General features: G+C 33.6%; 1 protein-coding gene across 1 annotated transcript in view; it reads left to right on the top strand.

Annotated features, from left to right (window-relative positions):
• ARFGEF1 (ADP ribosylation factor guanine nucleotide exchange factor 1) overlaps positions 1 to 22,073 on the top strand; it is a 130,147-nt gene that overhangs the window by 91,088 nt on the left and 16,986 nt on the right. The window contains exons 23-33 of the mRNA XM_045560548.1: positions 4,180 to 4,270; positions 9,057 to 9,097; positions 9,191 to 9,360; positions 9,676 to 9,827; positions 9,965 to 10,137; positions 11,068 to 11,228; positions 13,264 to 13,394; positions 17,706 to 17,835; positions 18,815 to 18,950; positions 19,033 to 19,171; positions 21,150 to 21,222. Of these exons, the coding sequence (XP_045416504.1) occupies positions 4,180 to 4,270; positions 9,057 to 9,097; positions 9,191 to 9,360; positions 9,676 to 9,827; positions 9,965 to 10,137; positions 11,068 to 11,228; positions 13,264 to 13,394; positions 17,706 to 17,835; positions 18,815 to 18,950; positions 19,033 to 19,171; positions 21,150 to 21,222 (1,397 nt within the window). The remainder of the gene's footprint in view (positions 1 to 4,179; positions 4,271 to 9,056; positions 9,098 to 9,190; positions 9,361 to 9,675; positions 9,828 to 9,964; positions 10,138 to 11,067; positions 11,229 to 13,263; positions 13,395 to 17,705; positions 17,836 to 18,814; positions 18,951 to 19,032; positions 19,172 to 21,149; positions 21,223 to 22,073) is intronic.

Below are 22,073 nucleotides of genomic sequence, written 5' to 3' on the forward strand. Positions count from 1 at the left end.
TTTCACCCGATAGAACAAAAGAAAATATTAGTGAAAATGGCTAGAGAAGAATAAAAAAAATACATTATTAGTTATAAATGGAAAAAGTTTCACCAGGTAAGAAGCATAGTTTAGACTTTGACCTTGAATACTCTACTTCTGGGTTTGAATTCTTTTGTATTTTTTCCTTACTATGTGCAAGTTACTTTAACTCTCTGAGATTCAGTTTCCACTTTTGCAAACTAAAAGTAGTATCTACTCATAGGATTGTTGGGATTAAATAAGAATATGTAAGAATGGACTTAGCATAATGGCTGGTATAGTAGAAGCTTCTGAATATTCTCTGTCCATCCTTCCTACCCTACCTCCAACCAAAGAATCTAGAAACATGACCTAAAGAGAGCAGGAATTTTCTTTTCGTGATTTTACTGTTGTTGCTAGCAGTAAAATTCTTAAGAAGTTCAAAAGAATTTAAACCTTATAAAGGATCCATTGGAAAAGAAATAAAGACCAGGATCATGTTGTAGCTTCCAGCTGGACTGGGTAAAATTAGTTCCTGGTGGAACTAATCAAACTGAAGCAGCTAGCAATGCCATCTTTCCTTCAGTAATACCGTAGATGCTATGGTATTTGCAAGGTCTAGGGGTCCAGGTATAGACCTGATAACTTGGTGATCTAGCAGCAAGATTTAGAACTGCCTGAGCACCTGCACAGTGATTTATGTAATCTGGAAGTCCAACTCTGTACATTAGAACTGTAATTACTCCATGAGGTAACTTGAGATACAGATGAAAAGTATTAATATTTACAGGCAAGTGAAATGAATGTGCACTGATTGATTAAATACCTTTAAAAAGGCCTGGAGAGTATGAGAAGACCAAAATAATGACAGATGTTAATGCTGGGACTCAATTTTGACAAGTAGGACTGCAGATTTAGGTTACACTAAAAATAAAACACCAGTGGAATATTTCATCTTCTAGAAGTTTTAGTCAAACAAGAAATAATGATACTTGCTGATAATGTTTCCTAGTATACTTGAAAATAAGTTAATTTATTCACTGTGCTGTTGTGCTACTTAGGGTATAAGGATATGAGATGAACTGTCTTCTCCCTTCAGAAAAAGAGAATTTACGTAAAGATACACACATTTCAGACCTGGCAATGAAAAACAGTTCAGGCTTTTAGGCCACTCTAGAGCCCAGTAACTCTTTTATTCTTTATTTAGACTTTCTCCCATATTATCTACTTCTCTTTTTGGTCTACTCCATTCTCTACTTACTTCTGAATCATCAGGCTTTCATTTTTGAGTCTACATCCTAGTCGAGCTAGTCTGTTGACTTGGCCCTGTTAGGCAGAGCAATCCCTTTGGACTGTCACATTGGTTACCAGCCAGGCCATGTGGTACATGTCCGCCCCCATTCCTCTGAGCTCGCCTACTCAGACAGCAGATACTTTCTTGAGCAGGATGCTGTAGTTGGAATTTAAGCTAGAAGATGATGTGGTACAGACAATCGAGCCAATGTAGTCCATATACAGTATATATATTTTTGTTTTAAACTAATATCCTCCTTTATTAATAGTATCCATGCACCAAGTAGTCCAAGTAACCAAGTTGACAGGCTTGAATATATATTGATCTGACTTTCTGATTGATATGAAAAAAGTCTGTGCTTTTACTTTTTGGAAACATGAAACTGAGTTATTAAGAATACATAGTATATACTTATTAGATTTGAATTATATACATTTTGTTCTTTCAAGATATATATTAATGTTTAAAAATTTGATGGCTTGGTAACATAAACGTTTAGAGAATATTAACAACACGTGCATCTGTGTTCTTAGTTAACCTAAATATGTGTGCTTTTGAATGATTTGATAAAACTAGGAACTCTTAAGCCTATTATACTGTCTAGCCTATTATGTTATACTGTCATACAATTCTTTGAAAGATTTTATATATTTTAGAAATGGGTTCTTTGGATTCCTAGACATTTTATATATTCTTTATTCCTTTAAATCTTTTATTACTAGTGATTACATATAATATTTTTATGTATTTAAATATTATTTTTTAAATATAAAAGGTATAGAAGGTCCTGTGGAAGGAACATCCAGTTGATATGCAATGGAAGCTGTATGATGATTGGCATTATTTTTTTTCATAGGTTTTTTTTCTTCATTAAATTCTTATAACACACAGTATAACACATTTCAAGTGTGCCATGACACTATTGTCCTACTACCCCAGTTCTCTGTCACTTACTTTAGGCTTTCATTCTTGCTCACTTGTATTATAGAAATAGGCTCTTAATTTATCTCCCTGACTCCAGTATATCTTCCTATTCCAATATGTTCTCTAGATCCTACCAGAGTTATTTTTTAGAAAATAGATTGGATCACGTCAATCTTCTAAAAGATCTAATTGTTCCCTGTTTTCAAACGTAGTATATTAAACATGGGAGTCAGGGTTCTTCACATTATTTTTCCAGTCTGTCTTTCCAACTTTATCTCCTACTACTTTTTGTTCTCTCCCTTCTTCCCTGTCCCCACTAAATCCTTCATTATGGCTACACCCAAGTATGTTAAAACGTGATATACACTTGGCATGTTTTCATTACTTTCAAGGGCTGCTCCCTCTGAATTGCTTTTCTTTCTGCTTCCTTTTCCACACAGTCATCCTTCAGGGTCCAGCTTGAATTGATATTTTATTATATGAGAAACCTTTCCATGAGCTAGCACCTCTCCTCTCTTTGTCTCTATCAAAATTAGTTCTGTTTAGCAAACTTACATTCTATGTAATTAGTTCATTTCACCCATGGAGTAATCATTACCTTGTATTACAGTTTGTTGTAAACATGTCTGTCTCTCCTGGTAAATTATTAATTCAGTGAGGAGAGGGATCACATCTTTTTTACCTTGTTGAGTTCTTAAAATAGAATTTGAGTTCACCGAGTTTAAATGACATCCCCTGCTATGTTTACATTCAGAAAGGCACTTACTGAGTGTTTGGTCAGTTGGGTCAACAGTTTATAGAACACCTGCTTTGTATTTAGTATTGAATAAGGTGGGAAAGTACAAAAAATTTATATGACTTTATTCGTAAACTTAGGGAGCTGTTTATCTAGTCAAGCAGGCAACATTAATACACCTAAAATATTCATAATATATGTGATACTGTATGGAAGTAATTCTGATTTGAGTAGTAGTTAGATAAGTAAGTGCTTAGTGCAGAGGAAGATGAGAACAATGGAGAAGAATCCTTCACTGAGAACTGAAACTGGGTTTGATAAGTAGGTAAGTTTTAGATAGCTGAGGGTTGGTAACTTTTGTCTAGAATGTTGAAGGGAAATGTCTTATATTCTAGGCCAAAGAGTTTATACTTTATCCTGTAAGTATAATAAGCAAAATGAAGGTGATGATTTACAAAATTAATCTGGCAGGAGAATGAAAGAGAGATTGAAGAAGGGAATAATTAGTGGCAGGCAAATGAGTCAGGAAATTCTTTCAGTAATCCAGGACTGAAATTGTGAAGGCTTAAACTAAGTAGGAATAAAAATGAATAAATGATATGAAAAAGAGATTAAAAAAAAAAGGTTTAGGGACTAGTTGAGTATTGGTGGAGGAGAGGGAAGATACCAAAGATGATTCTAAGGTTAAGAGTTCAACTTGGGGATATTATTGTTCCACTGTCCAACTTATGGAACCAGTTTCATGGGAAAAGAGATATGATTCTTTTGAAAAAGAGGATGTTAGAATATACAGGTAGAATTTTCAAGTAGCATTTGTAAACAGGGGACTAGAGATTAAATGACAGGAGAAGTGTAATTATATGGAGTTGGAATTATCCTCAGAAGGTATCACAGAAACTAAAGTAGTGCTGTGTTTCTTAAACATTAAGGGAAATTATGTCTAATGTCATTAATTTTATGATCTAAATTCACAGTGCCCCTAATTTGTGTGATCTTTGCGAACACAATTCGTGCCTTATAACCATGTGTTGTATACTGCTTAGTATAGTCCATTAAGCATACTTGGCCTTGATAAATGTCACTGATGCCAGAAGAATTGTTTACCCAAAGCCTTACTTCTTTTATGAGGAAAATAATTTATTTCAGAAATGTGTTTTAGAGCTATAAGTGTATTCTTTCACTGAATTGTTTTCAAACTGAAATGACTCTGTTTTATGTGTGGTAGTTGGAGGAAATGTGGACTGGAAGCAGATAGCGAGTATTCAGGAATCCATTGGAGAAACCAGTTCTCAAAGTGTTGTTGTTGCTGTAGATAGGTAAGGTATTCATTTTATTCCCTTTTCAGATGAATACTATTTCAATTCTGTAGCATTTAGATATATTTTGCTCATCAGTAAAAAGAAAAAATTATTGCCAAAATAATTTTCCTAAAGTAATATAAGACTTTATTGTGATATGCTGTGCTTTAGATGATACAGTACCTCTAATTTTGCTTTTAGGATCATAAAATATAAGGAGATGAATGGTATGAAAATTTAAGTTACAGTAGATATTAGTGGACATTAGGGAAATGATAACCTTGACAAAAAAGAATACAAATGTTTTATTTCCTTTGTGGAAAACTTACTCCCCTTATTATCCCTATTTGAAAATGCAGAGTAGTGTGTCTTTCTGGGTCCCTGATATAAGACTGCATTATGGATAAAACCAAAGGGTTTTGCTGGCAATTCTCAATATAAGCCTCTTTGAGAAAGACTTCAGGAATTCATGTTATTATATGCATTACCAGGTATTCCCCATTTTTAATTTGTTTTCTAAAAGAAAACCCATACTATGGTTTATTTTACTGTGGAACATTTAATTTATTTCAGATTTTTAAATGCCCGACATGTAGAGCAATATCTTCTATTGTTCTTTTGAAGATTAGCCTTTTCTAGATAAATGCCCCCTAAATTGAAACTTAGCATTTCATAACACTTTTTTTTAACCACTCATGATGGAAGCTTTCAAAAATGTAATAGGTACTGTAATCTTTTCTTGGTGGTCTAGAAATTCATGCTGATCCATTATTTTACTTTGCTTTAAATAAAACTTTTTGCTCTAAGTACAGACAGAACTAGTGTTCAGTGGCTACTGACCCTGGAAGTACTCCATAGAACTTTTTTCTTGATAAGAATTCTTAATGTCCACTTACTGTGGATGGAGAGTCCTTTCAGTAGCCTTGTGAGATGAGTATTATTATAATTATTATATTATAATTAAGTCCTCAATTACAGAAGAGGAAACTGAGACAGAAAGGGATTAAATAACTTGCTCATCTCCACAAGCAGGCTAGTCTTGTCTTGATTATTGCAATAACTGTTTCATTCTTTCATTCATAGAGAATTTTGAGGGGTGGAGCCAGGATGTACACTCAGGCAGCACATCTCTGAATGTTTACTCTTAACCTCTCTGCTTTTCAGCTTACATGTACAACTCCAGAACCACATAATAGCCTTCTGCTACCAGGCTAGCTCTCTTCCAAATTTTCTTGCCATCCAGAAAATCATCTTCAATGTCATTTTGAGAATCTATTCAGGCAAGATTCAACATTCTATGTGCTATTTCAGTGTCTATAATATACTTTATATGACCACACCCAGTTCTAATTTATCCTCCTATATACTGTTTTTTACAGGGGGATATGTCACTCATATGAACAAGTTACATGCCACTCTGTTTTAAGAATTTATGCGATTTCAGACTTAGCCCAAATTCTGTTAGTACTTTGTCATCACGAGCTCGTCATCACCAGATAGTTCTACAAATATGAATGTAGTGTCTAATTTTATACAAAGCTTCAATACTGGAAGTTTTAGCTTATAGTGAAAGCATTATAAGTCACATATTTGATTTCTTAAAAGGGTATATTATTTTTGTGCATTTCACTTTCTCATTAACTTTCTTCTGAATTCTTTGTGAATATCTGAGTTTATTTTCATATATTCCAACTCAGTGAGATAACACTGGTAGTCAAGACAGTAGGCATATCGTGAGGCATCATCCTGAAGAGTTCTATGCTTGTCTAGCAAACAAAGTCATTTTCCTGTCCTCAGATCTATTCTGAATAATCTGTTATTACAAGTATAAGACCCAAACAAGAAAAATAAACATAATTCTTCTATGTTAAATTCTTTATAGCTTCTGTTTGTTAACCAACAGAAAAAAATGTGATTCTATTAAAAACTTAAGGATGATAAAATTTTCTAATTATCTCCACTTTTGTATTAGGATCTTATACCATCAGAATTTAGGAGAATATTTGACATTTTAATCTGGGAGTACCTGATCCTCAAGCATTTGCTAGTATAGAATTTTGTGTAGGCATTGTTAAACTAGACCAATTTCATAATGAGTATTACTAAACTGTGCAGGGGATAGACTTTGTCCAGGAATGATTTACTTCTAATAGCTAAAAAAGTTATTTAGCATCGTAGTATTTGTTTTTATTATTGTTTTTTAAAACATACCAATCTAGCTATATATTGGCCCATATATGGAACATTGTCACCTATCAGAAAATATGTATAGCTCATCCCAACTTCATTTGCTCATAAATTCCTTTCAGTTAGGTCTAAAAAATAAATGTTAACTGTGATATTTTCAGTGTGGAAAAAACAACCTTTTACGGGTATAGTAAGTAATTTAGGCTGCTTGTGTGTTGCATACAGTTTAAAAGTTTATTTGATCCAGAATCTGCAAAAATTTTGCCAACTTTTTTTTTTGCATCTGTATCATAATGTGGATGAAGCAGTAATCTTATCACATTTTTTCCCCATTCATGTTTTTTAGGGCATGACTTTTAGCAAACAAGGTTCTCATGTTTCTTTCCTTTGCTTTTCATATAGGGAATGTAGAATTCATTTCATAGGCTGATTTTGTGAAACATAGCTCTGTTCTGCCTTAGTATATTAAGGCTTAATTTTAAATGCCTCCACAGACTGCTGTGCTCTACCGTATGGCTTATCTTTAGTGGAGCATTACTAGAAATAGAGTGACCCCTCAGAGGCTACCAGAGTGAGTAGGAATTTGAATGCCTTTTCCCAGGATGCATGCTCCCCTGCCTCCCACCATCACCCCACTCTATAGAACCTGTCTGAGTGTTGATGATCGTTGTTTCTCCTTGTTGCCTTTATTCTCCATCTTCAGAATTTACTGCTTCCTTTCCCTATGGTTTTATCTCTGCTTCTGTTCTTTACCCTTGTACTCTTTGCCATTTGCTTTCTTCTCAGTTTAAAAAAAATCCTTTTTTGGTTTTGTGTGTGTGCCTTTTCTTATTTCTCCTATACTATTTAATTTTGACTCTGTTTGTGGTATGGCTTGTCTGTAGCCATTCCTTTCAGTGAGATTACCTCTAGTTTGAGAAATCAGCTGATCACATTTGTAAAGTATAGTCTAAGTTTCATTTTCCCTCTTTTTTAAGAGATGAGATCTTGCTCTGTTGCCCAGGCCGGAGTGCAGTAGCATGATCATAGCTCGTAGCTCACTGTAACCTCAAACTCCTGGCCTTAAGTGATCCTCCCACCTCAGCTTCCCAAAGTGCGGGGATTACAGGTGTGAGCCACTGTGCCTGGCTGCAATTTTCATTTTTGTTCGTGTGAGAGCTTTGTAGTCTTCGTATATTTTTAATTTCTGGGTCCAGTCTAACCACTGGATTAAATGGGACCTTATTACTTTTGATTTTTCCTCCAGCTTGTGTTTTCTGCCAGATTTTTGATTTATTGCTTCATTCTATTGACAGAACAATTTAGAAAATCTTAAGGTATTCTTTTAGCAGGAGCTCAGATTCTGAGCTATCATGTTATCAGTTTCTAAATTGTTTTTCCTGTCTTATTTTTGTTTCTCATTGCTAGGACACATAGATATTCAAGGGCACTGAGGTTAAAAAAATCATGATATACTCAGGACCTTTAGATTGTGGTAGTCAGCAAAAAGCTAGAATATTTTTTAAATGCTTAATATATGTTTTGCTAAGGTAAGTGTGAGGCAACATAGAAAAGTGATTAAGAGGGTGGACTAAGATCAGCCTGTCCTGGTTTGAATCTTGGCTCTAGTACCTACTAGTTCTGTGACTTTGAGGAAATTATTAAATCTCTTTGTGCCTCAGTTTGTGTTTATAAAATTGGGGTTATAATAGTATATGCTTCACAAGGTATTTTTGATTATCTAATGAGTGGATATACATATTGCACTAGAATAGAATACACCTTGTGATTGATAGCTGTTACTGTTACTACTATTATTTCTTAGTTTAATATTTGACCTGCTCCTGCATTTAAAGATTCTTTTTTACCATGCAAATCCTATGGTATGCATTTTAAATTGTGGAATGTTGTCCATGTTGGAAATCACATTAAACCCTTGATTACAAACCCAGAATATGGGTAAAAGTGCAGACTTTAAACAAAGTGGACTAACATGTTTATGCTCAAATCATTTATGAAACTTTGACACATAGAAAAGAGCTCAGCAAAGAAGAATGGATGAAGCTGGGGAGCATAGCTTAACTCTCTAAACGTTTGAATGCCCTAAGGAAAGTGGTTAAACTGAGACCTCTTGCAAGGTTGTAGTAAATCACTTTTAATTTACCATAAATGAATTTTCTAATCAAATGAACATTACTTGTAAAAATAAAATAGAATTTTTCATTTTAAGAACTTGTTTAATGCTAGTAGATCATCAGGAAAAATGAAAAGTCTTCTGTTTAGTAGTGTGCCAATTACTTGTTAGTTTTACAATTTAATATTTTTCTTATTCTTAGAATCTCATAAGATACCTGTCTGGTGTTTGTAAATCTACTGATGAAATTACAACACTATACACTTACTCTAATAATAATACTGAATGCAAAGTGGTATATCTGTGGTGGGGCTGGGAGTGGGAGGGAGAAACATCCAAACTACACTTGTTACTAAACCGTATGATGGAAAATACTCATTTTGATACCCAATTTTTTGTTCCCTTAAAACAGAAAAAATGGGTAGTACTCCAGGCTTCTTATTTTTGAATTGACTTAAGAGAAGTAATTTATAAAATTTTAAAATTATGTTTTATTTTCTCTAGAATATTCACAGGATCTACAAGGCTAGATGGGAATGCTATTGGTAAGTATGTATATTTATTCTACTTACAAATAGCCTTTTTGGCTAAAAAACTTTAAGGTTGTACTAAAAATTGTAAATGTATTTATGTTATAGTGGATTTTGTGCGTTGGCTCTGTGCTGTGTCTATGGATGAATTACTTTCCACTACACATCCAAGAATGTTTAGTCTACAAAAAATAGTAGAAATATCATACTACAACATGGGAAGAATAAGATTGCAGTGGTCTCGAATTTGGGAAGTTATTGGAGATCATTTTAATAAGGTAATTGAATAAGTATGATATTTTTTTACATTTGTAATATTTTTTTTATTTAAAATTTCCTTATAATCTAATTGAGGCTTTTTTCCTTCCAAGCAGTTATTATTTTTTTATAATTAAATTTAGAAATATCTATTTTTCTTATTGAGAAATATATTTAGCATATGAATTGCCTTTATGGAGAATCTTAGGATTTACTTATCTGTGCTATTAATTAGGTTCTACCTATCTATGCTATTGCTTTTTCTGAGACAAAAATAAAGAATTGTAGATTTTTACTGCTGACATTACCATTTTATATTTCTATTGCTATTACAGGTTGGCTGTAATCCTAATGAAGATGTGGCTATTTTTGCAGTAGACTCCTTGAGGCAGTTGTCAATGAAGTTCTTAGAGAAAGGGGAGCTTGCTAATTTCAGGTTCCAGAAGGATTTCTTAAGACCTTTTGAACATATAATGAAACGGAACAGGTATTATATATGTTAAATTGGCTAATATCAGAAAAATCTTAATTGTTTTCCACAGCAGGGGGAAAAACAGAAGAAAGGGAAAAAAACTGATGAGTTTCATCTCTATGTATATCCAAGCAATGATATTAATATTTTAGGTCTCCAACAATTCGAGATATGGTTGTACGGTGTATAGCACAGATGGTTAATTCTCAAGCTGCTAACATTCGATCTGGATGGAAGAACATTTTCTCTGTATTTCATCTAGCTGCATCCGATCAAGATGAAAGCATAGTGGAACTTGCTTTCCAAACAACTGGGCACATTGTCAGTGAGTATTCTCTTATTTACATTCAAGTAAAAAACCAAGAAATTTTAATGTGTTCAGAAGATAATTCAGGTGCAAAATTACTGGCCTGTTATGGGCTTTAAATTTACCAAGTTTTGCCTACAGAACCAGAGTATATAATAATAGTTAAACAATTAATATATTTAACATTTATTATTTTCAGTATGGTAAACACTGTAAGCACTTTTTATGTATTTAATCTTCACAATTCTGTGAGATAAGTATCTTTATTGTCCCTTTTTGTATAGATTAGGAAACTCAGGTCCAGAGAGGTTAAGCAATTTGCCTGAGGGTCACAGAACTAGTAAGTGATGGAACTGGTATTCAAAGCCATGGAGTGTTAAAGCAAAGCCTTTGTTTTTGATCACTACACTGTACAGCCGCCTTCAACTTTGAGGGGGACCAAAATACTAAGGATATAAGTTAAGCCTATGTAGAAGATGATAATTATCGTCAAGAATCATGACATTATTGTAGCTATCATTTATTGAGTGCTTGTTTAAGTATTATAATAAGCATTTTACTGACATTATTTTAATGTAGTACATAGAGCTGCCTTATGAGTATTATTATCCCCATTTTATAGATTAAGAAACTGACATACAGAGGTTAAGTAATTTTGTATGTTCATTGAGCAAAAGTTGATTCAGTACCTACTGTGTACCAGTCACTGTATTAGGTGCTGTGTTTTAAGTGTAAACAAAACAGACATGTTTCCCTGTTCTCATTACTCACAGCAAAAAAGTTAGTGGTAGAGACAGACTTGAACCCCATATCTGTTGGATTTCAAAGCCTTTTAACAACCTTTAAAAAGTACGTATTACATCTAGAGGTTGATATATTTTTCAATGATGTATTTTTAAGAATAATTGAAAAATTACAGTTATTTTGATGTATTTTTCTCTATTTTAGCCCTTGTATTTGAAAAACACTTTCCAGCGACCATTGATTCCTTCCAGGATGCAGTGAAGTGTTTGTCTGAATTTGCATGCAATGCAGCTTTCCCAGACACAAGTATGGAAGCAATTCGACTTATTCGCCATTGTGCAAAATATGTGTCTGATAGACCTCAGGTATAGTGTCATTTAGTAAACAAAATTTTGCTGAGTAGCTCTTTCCAATCTGAAATCTAAGTTTTTTGGGAATAAAGGGCTTATAAGGCATTTCTTTTTCAGTGAACCCCAAAATAATCTGAGCTTGATTCTGAGTTATGACGGTTAATGATTATAACTAACCATTATTGAAGGTATCAGGTATTTTTCTGAATATTTTGTGTGTATTGACTTGTTTTATCTTCACAGCAGCTTTATGGGATAGGTAGTGTTGTAGCTCCATACAGATAAGAAAACAGAGGCACAGAGAAGTTTAAAAATGCACCCATAGTTGCAGAGCTAGTAAAATAAAGCTAGGGTTTGAAACTTAGCCTGTGTTTTTAGCCATGCCCTGTAGTGTTTTTTTCTGTCTGTCCTGTGCAGTACTGAAGTTGACTGACTGGGGATGAGTATAGGCTTAAGCTCTGAAGTAAAAGGTTGAATTGACAATCTGGCTGCCAAGTTTAACTTGCATATCTGAATCTGTCTTTGTAACTGCATTATAGATTCAGTGATAAGATTTTATTACATACTAACATGGACCTATTGGTGGTTAGTATTTTTTAGATACATCAGCTTATTTGACCTTCACACCTCCCTAGTATGGTTAATGTGGCTATGTGGTATCATAATCATTTAAATAATAAAAATGGAAACCTGAAATAACCTGGCCAATAAGTATAGAAAGCTAGTAATAGTAGAAGGTGAAGCCAACTTTTGGATTCTAGTCCAGGTCTCCTTGTAGGCAGTTATATCGTGCTCACTTCAGCAGTACATGTACCAAAATTGTAGGCAGGCGATCACAGCAACAGCAAAAATAAGTTAATGAGACCTGATCAAATTAAAAAGCTTCTGCACAGCCAAGGAAACTATCATTAGAGCAAATAGACAACCTACAGAATGGGAGAAAATATTTGCATGCTGCACATCCGATAAAGGGCTGATAAGTAGAATCTATATAGAACTCAGGAAAATCAGCAGGAAAAAAACAACCCCATTAAAAAGTGGGCAAAGGACATGAACAGAAAGCTTTCAAAAGAAGATGGACTAATGGCCAACAAACATATGAAAAAATGCTCAACATCTCTAATCATCAGGGAAATGCAAATCAAAATCACAATGAAATATCACTTAACTCCAGTGAAAATGGCTTTTATCAAAAAGTCCCAAAACAAATGTTGGCGTGGATACGGAGAGATAGAACACTTGTACACTGCTGATGGGACTGCAGACTTGTACAACCTGTATGGAAAGTAGTATGGAGATACCTCAAAGAACTAAAAGTAGAACTACCATTTGATCAGCAATTCCACTACTGGGTATTTACCCAAAGGAAAAAAAGACATTCTATAAAAAAGACATATGCACTCGAATGTTTATAGCAGCACAATTCACAGCTGTAAATATATGGAAACAACCCAAGTGCCCATCAATACATGAGTGGATTAATAAAATGTAGTATATGTATACCATGGAGTACTACTCAGCCATAAAAAATGGTGAACTACCTCTTGTATTATCCTGGATGGAGCTGGAGCCCATTCTTTTAAGTGAAGTATCACAAGAATGGGAAAACAAACACCACATGTACTCACCATTAAGTTGGTACTAATTGATCCACGCTTACATGCACATATGGAAATAACATTCATTGGGTGTCAGGCAGGTGGGAGAAGGAGATGGGTAAATTCACACCTAACTTAGGGTGTGGTGTACACTGTCTGGGGGATGAACATGCTTGTAGCTCTGACTCGGGCAGTGCAAAGGCAATTTACATAACAAAAGCATTTGTACCCCTGTAATATTCTGAAAGAAAGAAAGCGGTGGGGGGGGGGGGAGGAATAGAGAAAGAAAGAAAGATTGATTATAGGCAGTTATAGTCTCTGTCTTTTATAAATTATTGCCTATTAAATTGCTCCCTTTTGATTTGTAAAGCACTTAATTTTTTTGAGAAATAATATGCCAAATGTACATGCATTATGTTTTGCCTTTAATAATACTACATTTCTTCTTGAAGGCTTTCAAGGAATACACAAGTGATGATATGAATGTGGCACCTGAAGACAGGGTGTGGGTGAGAGGATGGTTCCCAATTCTCTTTGAATTATCCTGTATCATCAATAGATGCAAATTAGATGTAAGAACCAGGTAACAATCAGTATTTGAAATTAAAATTTTGAAGGGTTTATTTTGATTTTAATCAAATTAACTTATATAAACACAAGTTCATAGTTCTTAAATAGTGTGTTTTATCAATATAGCAGTCATTTAGATAGGAAGTTAATAGGATTTTAAAATGTTAAATAGAGCAAATTAAAAGTGGAAATAGTATGTTATTTATTGAAAAATTTGATTTTAGTCTACTTTTAATTTTAGTTTCTAAGTTAATTTAATACTTCAAACATTCCATCTTTTCAAACATTTGTGTTCAATCAGAAATTGAAATCAGTGGCAAAATTTATTTTATTTCCTGATGAATGATAGAAGAATTTTAAAATGCACATTCTTGGTGGATTTTAGGGAAAGAACCATTTCTTTTTGAAGTCTTGTCAGTAACATAGTTAAGATTAATATAGATCTATTCAAATAGTTCTCTTTTAAAAGCACATTCCCAATAAAAGATCTCATATGAACATTTAGTCAGTTTGTAAAGGAACTATCATGGATATCATGTAACTGGACAAAGTACTCAATACACTGTTCTTATGTCACAGCTCACATCACTCTCACAGTACAATGTTTTGCACCCTATACTTTTAACTGCCAAATTGAAATGGCCCACTTGTGTGTCCTAATATCTGTCAACAAGTATTTAAGACTGTCATGAGTTCAATTTTACACTAAACAAAATCCCTTTGGGTAACCCACCTTCTTCTGAGGAAGAGTCATTAGTTATTTGGACATTTTACTTTTTTGAATTTTTAAAAATTATAATGGTAGCACAGACTTATAACAAATTAATGATAAAAATTTAATGGAAAAATCTCTCCTTCCTCTGCTTATGCCAGAACCATACCCTACCAAGGTTAAATTTGACTTAAACCCTAAGAAATTTTTCATTTTTTATGGCACTATTTGTTATAATAGGAATTCTTATGAAATAGATAAATAATCCCAAATAGGGCCAGGTGTGGTGGCACATGCCTATAATCTCAGCACTTCGGGAGGCTGAAGCAGGAGGATTGCTTGAGGCCAGGAGTTTGAGACCAGCCTGGGCAACATAGCAAGACCTCATTGCTACAAAAAAATTTAAAAATTAGCCAGGCATGGTGGCACACACATGTAGTCCCAGCTGCTCAGAAAGCTGAAGCAGGAGGATCACTTGAGCCCAGGAGTTTGAGGTTACAGTGAGCTCTGATGACACACTTGTACTCCAATCCTGGCAATAGAACAAGACCCTGTTTCAAAAAAAAAAGGAAAAAAGGTCTCAAACCATAGGGATTTGTCATAAAATCTAATAATCATGAGAACACAAAAGAACATTTTATTTTATGTTTAGGCATGGTAGATTGTTTATTAATAGACCTGTTAGGAACCTGTTAAAATTCAAGATAGCCCCAATTCAAATATCCAGCCTCCTCAGTGGAATACCTAACATGTCAGGTCTGGCAAGTCATGTAAACTCAGCACCTGCTCCTCTTATTTTTTCGTAGAAGCCTTTTTGACAGAGGGCCTACTGGCTTTCTTAGCCTGTGGTTGCCTCGGACAGTGATACCTTGCTTCTTACCATATCCCATATTCAGAATAAGGGTGGATTCTAGTAATAGTTGTTAAAGAAAAGAGAATGTGTGTTTTCTAGTTAGTAAAGGAGAGGGAAAAGATTAGTAAATTTTGTTCAGTGATGGCCTTTGATTTTTCTACCTTACCCCCCAGGATTTGTATGGGCTGTTATTTAGCTTACATTTAAAAATGCAACACTATGATTTGTATAGCCCTGTATAGTAGAGAACTTTTGCACGCATTCTCATTTGATTTTCCCAAAATTCAGATTAAGGGTTAATTAACCTAGAGTCTCAAATACAGTCTTGTATCCATTATCAGTGGGGATACATTCTGTAAAAGGCATCATTAGATGATTTCATTATTGTGCAAACATCATGGAGTATATTTACACATACTTAGATGGTACAGCCTGTTGCTTCTAGGCTACAAACCTGTACAGCGTGCTACTGTACTGAATACTGTAGGCAACTGTAACACAATGGTAAGTGTTTGTATATCTAAACATGGGAAGGTACAGTAAAAATTGAGTAAAAGAAAAGTTTAAAAAATGGTATACCTGTATAAGGCACTTACCATGAATGGAAATTGCAGGACTGGAAGTTTCTCTGGGTAAGTCAGTGAATGAGTGATGAGTGAATATGAAGGCCTAGGACATTGCTGTACACTATAAACTCTGTAATCTTTACCTTCACTAATTTATTTTTAGAAGATGTTTCTTTCTTCAATAATAAATTAACCTTAGCTTGCTATAACTTTTTTACTTTATGAACTTTTTAGTTTTTTAAAACTTTTTGACATAAGTATAATAACAGCTTAAAACACAAGCACATTACACGGTGGTACAAAAACATTTTCTTTATATCCTTATTTTATAAACCTTTTTCTATTTTTAGATTTTTTTATTTAACTTTTTAGACTTTTTTGTTAAAAACTAAGACACAGGCACACGCATTAGCCTAGGCCTACATAAGGTCTGGATCATCAATATCACTGTCTGCTGTCTCCATATCTTGTCCCACTGGAAGGTCTTCGAGGCAGTAACACGTGTGTAACTGTCATCTCCTATGATTAACAGTGCTGCTTCTGCATACCTCTCATAGGGCCTGCAGGAGTACACTCTAAAGTAATGTGAAAAGCATAATATAATAAATACATGTAGTCATTTATTATCATTATATGACTAGCGGCGTCATAGTTGTTTACACCAACATCACCACAAACATGTGAGTAATATGTTGCACTACGACCTTACGAAAGCTATGATATCATGAGACGATAGAAATTTTCAGCTCCATTATATAATCTTATGGGACCACCATTGTGTATGTAGTCCATCATTACTGAAATGTCCTTATGTGGCACATGACTCTTCTTTTTCTCTACTTAAGCATTGCTTTTAAAAAGGACATCTTCAACAGTAAAAGTCCTTGAACACTGTTGATCTCTGTGTATTTGCTTTAGGCCCTGGAAAACACAGGATTGCCCATATCCCCTTACCCCTGGCCATGACAGGTTGCATCCAGTTACTTGCAGTGGGAGGGAATAGGCGTGGAGCTCCGCAGATGGGGGAAGAGGGAGTCTTGTTGCATTATAAAGGCAAAACCTCTGAGTTTGGCATCCAGTGGTGGAAGTCTGACAGGGGTCTCCTATGGAAGATTGTTTCCTCCTCAGGGCTTTCTTTATCACTGCTCTTAGTATACATTAGATATCTTAGGGATCAAATAGACCATTGTGAACTTGCTGTAGGACTGAACCACCATAATGTTATTTTACACACTCATTTAACAGACACTTGTTGAGAACCTTCTGTCAGAATCTACTATGTACCGGGCATGTACTAGACCTAGTAGCATAGCAGCATATGAGCTGAACTGTGTACCAGTCCTTATAAAACCTTTCAAAGAAAATTTTGTTCTGTCTTAATGTTAGACTTTTGAAAATATAAACCACTTCTAAACTGAAGTATGCCTGTATTTTGTGAGAAAAAAGCAACATATAAAGAAAAGATCAAATGTTAATGGTTGCATAAAGGTGTTATTTCAAGAACTATAATAAGGAATCAGGAAGGTAATTTAGAGTTTCAGTTATAACACTTATTCAGAAGCTAGTCAGTGTGATACTAGGCAGTTTACTTGTTCAACAAATACTTACTGCTTGCCTCATAGGTGGTGAGCACTGCTCTGAGATATAGCAGGAAACAGAACAGAGACAGACCACTGCCCTCATGGAGCTTTATATCTCAGTAGATTCATTTTATAATTCCTTTTGTTTGGGGACAGTGTATAAACATGGTTTTTAGCATTAGCTAAAAATTTCCATAACTTCTCTCAAATCAAAATCTAATCTTTGTTTGTTCTTAGACTGCTATAGATGTACTTTCTTCCTTAGCTATAGTGTGGCAAAATTAATATTCACTCAAATGATCTTTTTCAATCTGAAATTTCATTTACAATTTTTAAATGCTGGAATGGTAAGGTGGGAGTAGGAGGAAAGTAAAATAAAGAAAAAAATTTAAGGCCAGGGACTTTGGAGGTTCTTTTTTTTTTCTTCCCTGAATAATGTATCCTAAAGAAACCTGTTGTCTTAGAACATAAATGTCTTAACACCCAGTGTCATGTATTAAAGATGAGTTCTAAGCTTTCTGGTTTTACATGTTTTGTGTACTATAAAAATCTGTTTTAGGAAGGAGATGCTTTTGTATATTATAGCTTTCCTAATTATATTTTGTCATTTTAGGGGTTTAACAGTAATGTTTGAAATAATGAAAACATATGGCCACACTTACGAAAAACACTGGTGGCAGGATTTATTTAGAATTGTTTTCAGAATCTTTGACAATATGAAATTGCCAGAACAACAGACTGAGGTAAGAGAACACAAAATTTTCATTTAGCCTAGTCAAGTTAAAAGGTTCTTAGTGTCTTTCCCAATACATTTTAGTGTTTCAAATTAAGCACATTGAACAAAAAAGAATTCCTAGAAAATTTTTCTTTAAGGCATAAGAATATAATAGCATGTCTTCATAAATAAGAACATTATTTGGGTATAGAACTAAGTTAATGAATTGATTTTTTTGTTTTCAGTGTTTTTGTTGAACTTTCAGTTTCTTTCCCTCATTTTGATTATGTCACAGCTATAAAACACTAGCAACTTTCTTTAGTATCACATAGTGGCTTTTTTAATTTTGCCTTGAGTAAAGAATACAAAGCAAAATTTAAGTTTTATTTTATTCATTTCAATGTGTTTAACTACAAACCAGTTATAGTATGCATTTCAGGAAGTGTGGAGAGAGTGCTTCAAATTTTTCCATTTTGTTCCATGTGGCAATATTAAATGCAGACTTCTACATTTATCCTTTATATGCTTAAAAGAAATTAAAAAATTATAATTGTTTTATATAGCCCTTCTTACCTTTTATAGTGTTTTCAAATAACCATACTTCAAGAAAGTCAGTTGTATTTTAAACCTGTGCTAACTCCACTTAGATAAATTCTTATCTCTTTTTTTTTAATTTCCCTGTCATCATCTGTCATATTCTAGAGCAAGGCCAGCTGTTCATGCATATTGAAAAGTCATACATATATCAAGATGATTCAGTGATAATTTTTTTAAATAATCAAAAAAAAACTGCAGAAAATAGTTAAATTATACATAGATGGTTATGGAATAATGAAGAAAAATAAACATCAGATTTTAAGTTGAGGTGAATATAATATTCTAGAGAGAATTAAGTGGTCTGAAAGGAACACTGACAGCCTTACATTTTAAGTAATCAGACATACTTCTTTTTTAATTCTAGTAGTTGATGAATAGTATGACCTTCATTTAATGACTTTTTTCCCCAGAAAGCTGAGTGGATGACAACAACTTGCAATCATGCACTGTATGCAATCTGTGATGTATTCACCCAATATTTAGAAGTACTCAGTGATGTACTTTTGGATGATATTTTTGCCCAGCTCTACTGGTGTGTGCAGCAAGGTAGGTCTGTACTACACATGTGACACAAAGTGTTAAATGTGACCCTTGTAATATATAAATGAATTGCTCTTTTCTTTCCTAGACAATGAGCAGTTAGCACGATCTGGTACAAACTGCTTAGAGAACGTTGTTATTCTGAATGGTGAAAAATTTACCCTAGAAATCTGGGATAAAACTTGTAACTGCACACTGGATATCTTCAAAACCACAATCCCACATGCGTAAGAAGATTTTAAACATCTTTACATTTATATTTGTATATTGAATGAGTTTGAGAATGACAAGTGTTTAAAGTCTGATATGACTGGTGATTTCTTATAATAGAAATCCTTTAGGTATGTCTCAGTGTTACATGGATTCAGATTTATTACAGCTCAAATGCCTATAAACGTTAACAAATACATGAATTAAGTTCTTTGTAAACCAAAACCACCTTCAGTCTGATTATCCAAAATTTGGGTTACAATGAAGTGATTCCACTGACTTTTATAAGATTTTATTTATCCAGATCAAACCAAGCAGTGGTTTTGAATTGGAAAAAAAAAAAAACTTTACATGTTATAGTTACTGTAGATGCAATAATCTCAAGAAAAGCTATTTATGGTTATTATATTTTACAGTTAATTGTCAACTGTCTCTAAGGGATGAGTTTGGAATTGAATTATAGTGAGGTAATTTTTATTGATGGGGAAACTAGGACATAGTCTAGCTAAACACTCTGATAGCACCTGGATTATTTGTGGGATAGACTGAAAATTACCTTCCAGCTCTATCCTGGAGGCTCTCTGATCTGCACATAGTTTTACCTTAGATCTACAGTTTTTAAGTCTACAGGTAGACTCTTCCTTAAAACTTCTTAATAAGAAAGCAGTGGGCTCGCACTGGCACAAAACTGTATAGGAAAATTGACAGTCCAGTTCATAGACGTTTTGTTGACATGAATTAAATATGTTTTCACTCTTATAATCTCTTTGTAAATATCTCGATGAATAGTAAATAGGAAGTCAAACAAGAGAAACACACCCCTAGAAAAGCAGACTATTATCATATTAATATATTGATTGTATATTAAATATATGCATATTAATATATTAAATTGTTATTTATAAATTTTCTTTAATATTATAAATATTAAATTTATAAGTTTATAAACATTAATATATGAATATATTTATGTTTATAAACTTATAAATTTAATATTTATAATAAAGAAAATTTATAAATAACAATTTAAAATATTAATATTAATATCAATGTAAAATACTAATAGGACACTAAAAGGCCACACATTAATCTCTTTGGTCTATTTCCAACTATTGTATAACTTCTCTTATTTTTTGGTATACTTTTTTGTTGGAGCAATGTGAGTTACTGACAAATGATCCATGTCTGTCAGAGTTTGTCTGTGACCCTATGTCAAAGACAGCATGAATTCTTGCCTAGCTGTTGTCCTTGTGAAATCTTTATAAAAACCAAGTTGGCTGTACATTCTTTTTTATAAGAACTGTTTCTGTTTTAATATTTTGAATTATACACTCAGAATAATATGTATGACTGTAAAGATCATCTAATAAGCATCCTTTAATAGAAGATATCTGTACCAGAACATTTTCCATATTGAACTGAAATTATCTCTTCGCCATCTGTCTGTCTCATTCCCCAGAAGTTCCTGCTTCTCAGAAGCAAGAGCTTAGTCCTTAACGATTTTTTTATCCCAAGCACCTAATTCAAGGGTGACAAGTTCTCTTTTGGACCAAATTTCACTTTATTTATTTTTATATATTCTTTAAAAATAGAATCTAAGAAGTTATATGAATTTTTATCTTTTAGTTTTAATTTTATGAATTTCTTGAAAAACCTCAAACTTTTAAAAATTCTCTTTGGAAAATACTTGATGACATTAATACTTACAAAAAGTAGGTTTAAAGTTTTAAAAACTTTTTCAGAAAGCGGTTTTTAATGTAAGACTGATAATCAGATTACCCTTTTAATTATATTAAATGCTACTTAATTACTCCCTGAAAGTACATATTTTAAACTTTTTACTAGTTATTTTTCAGGAAATTGCTCTTAGCAGTTGTCAAAGGTGGAATATGTTATTTGGTATATTCTTGTGACTTTGTTGTGCCCATTTCAAGATATGCTGCATATGGCATGTGGCACACCCTCAGTGATTGGTGTGTTTTTGGTATCTTAAAGGCTCTTGACCTGGCGTCCTACTTCTGGAGAAACTGCCCACCCACCTCCATCTCCTGTGAGTGAAAAACCATTGGTAAGTTTTAATAAATAAAGCATATTTTAAATTAATTATTTGTGATAGGTTATTTTACTATGGGTCAAATTCTTATGTGAGTCTCTTAGTCCATCTGCTGCCATAACAAAACACCTGACACTGAGTAGTTTATAAATAACAGCAATTTCTTTTCTCACTGTTTTGGAGGCTGAGAAGTCCAAGATCAAGGCCCCAACAGTTTCAGTGTCTGGCGAGGGCTGCTCTCTGCTTTCAAGATGACACCTTGTTGCTACATCCTCAGGTGGCAGAAGGCGGAAGGACAAAAAAGGGACCAGCTAGTTCCCTCCAGCCCTTTTTTAAGGCACTTATCCTAACCGTGAGGGCAGAGTTCTCATGATCTAGTCACTTCCTAAAGACTGTACCTATTGATACTGTTGCATTGGGGATTAAGTTCGAACATGAATTTTAGAGGGGACATAATAAATATTCAAACCATAGCAGTGAGTTCAACTCTCTTAAGATAAATTTGCTCTCCAGAATTCTCAGGTTAAATTTTTTAATATGGGACATAGAGCAAATGATTTTTCAAAGGCTGTAAGAGGAAGGTACCAGATTATATAGGGATTTCCATGCCAAGCTGAAGATATTAGATCTTATTTTAAACTTTTTATTTTTATATAATTTCACCTTATAGAAAAGTTGCAAAAACAGTACAAAGAATTCTAATATACCCTTCACCCAGTGTATTGGTTTCCTTGGTCTACCGTAACAAATTTTCACAAACTTCGTGGCTTAAAACAATAGAAATTTATTATCTCACAGTTCTAAATACCAGAGATCCAAAATCAAAGAAAGGGTTAGCAGGGCCACATTCCCTCCAAAGGATCTAA

Source organism: Lemur catta, chromosome 9 (assembly GCF_020740605.2).
Source record: "Lemur catta isolate mLemCat1 chromosome 9, mLemCat1.pri, whole genome shotgun sequence".
Taxonomy (NCBI): Eukaryota; Metazoa; Chordata; class Mammalia; order Primates; family Lemuridae; genus Lemur; species Lemur catta.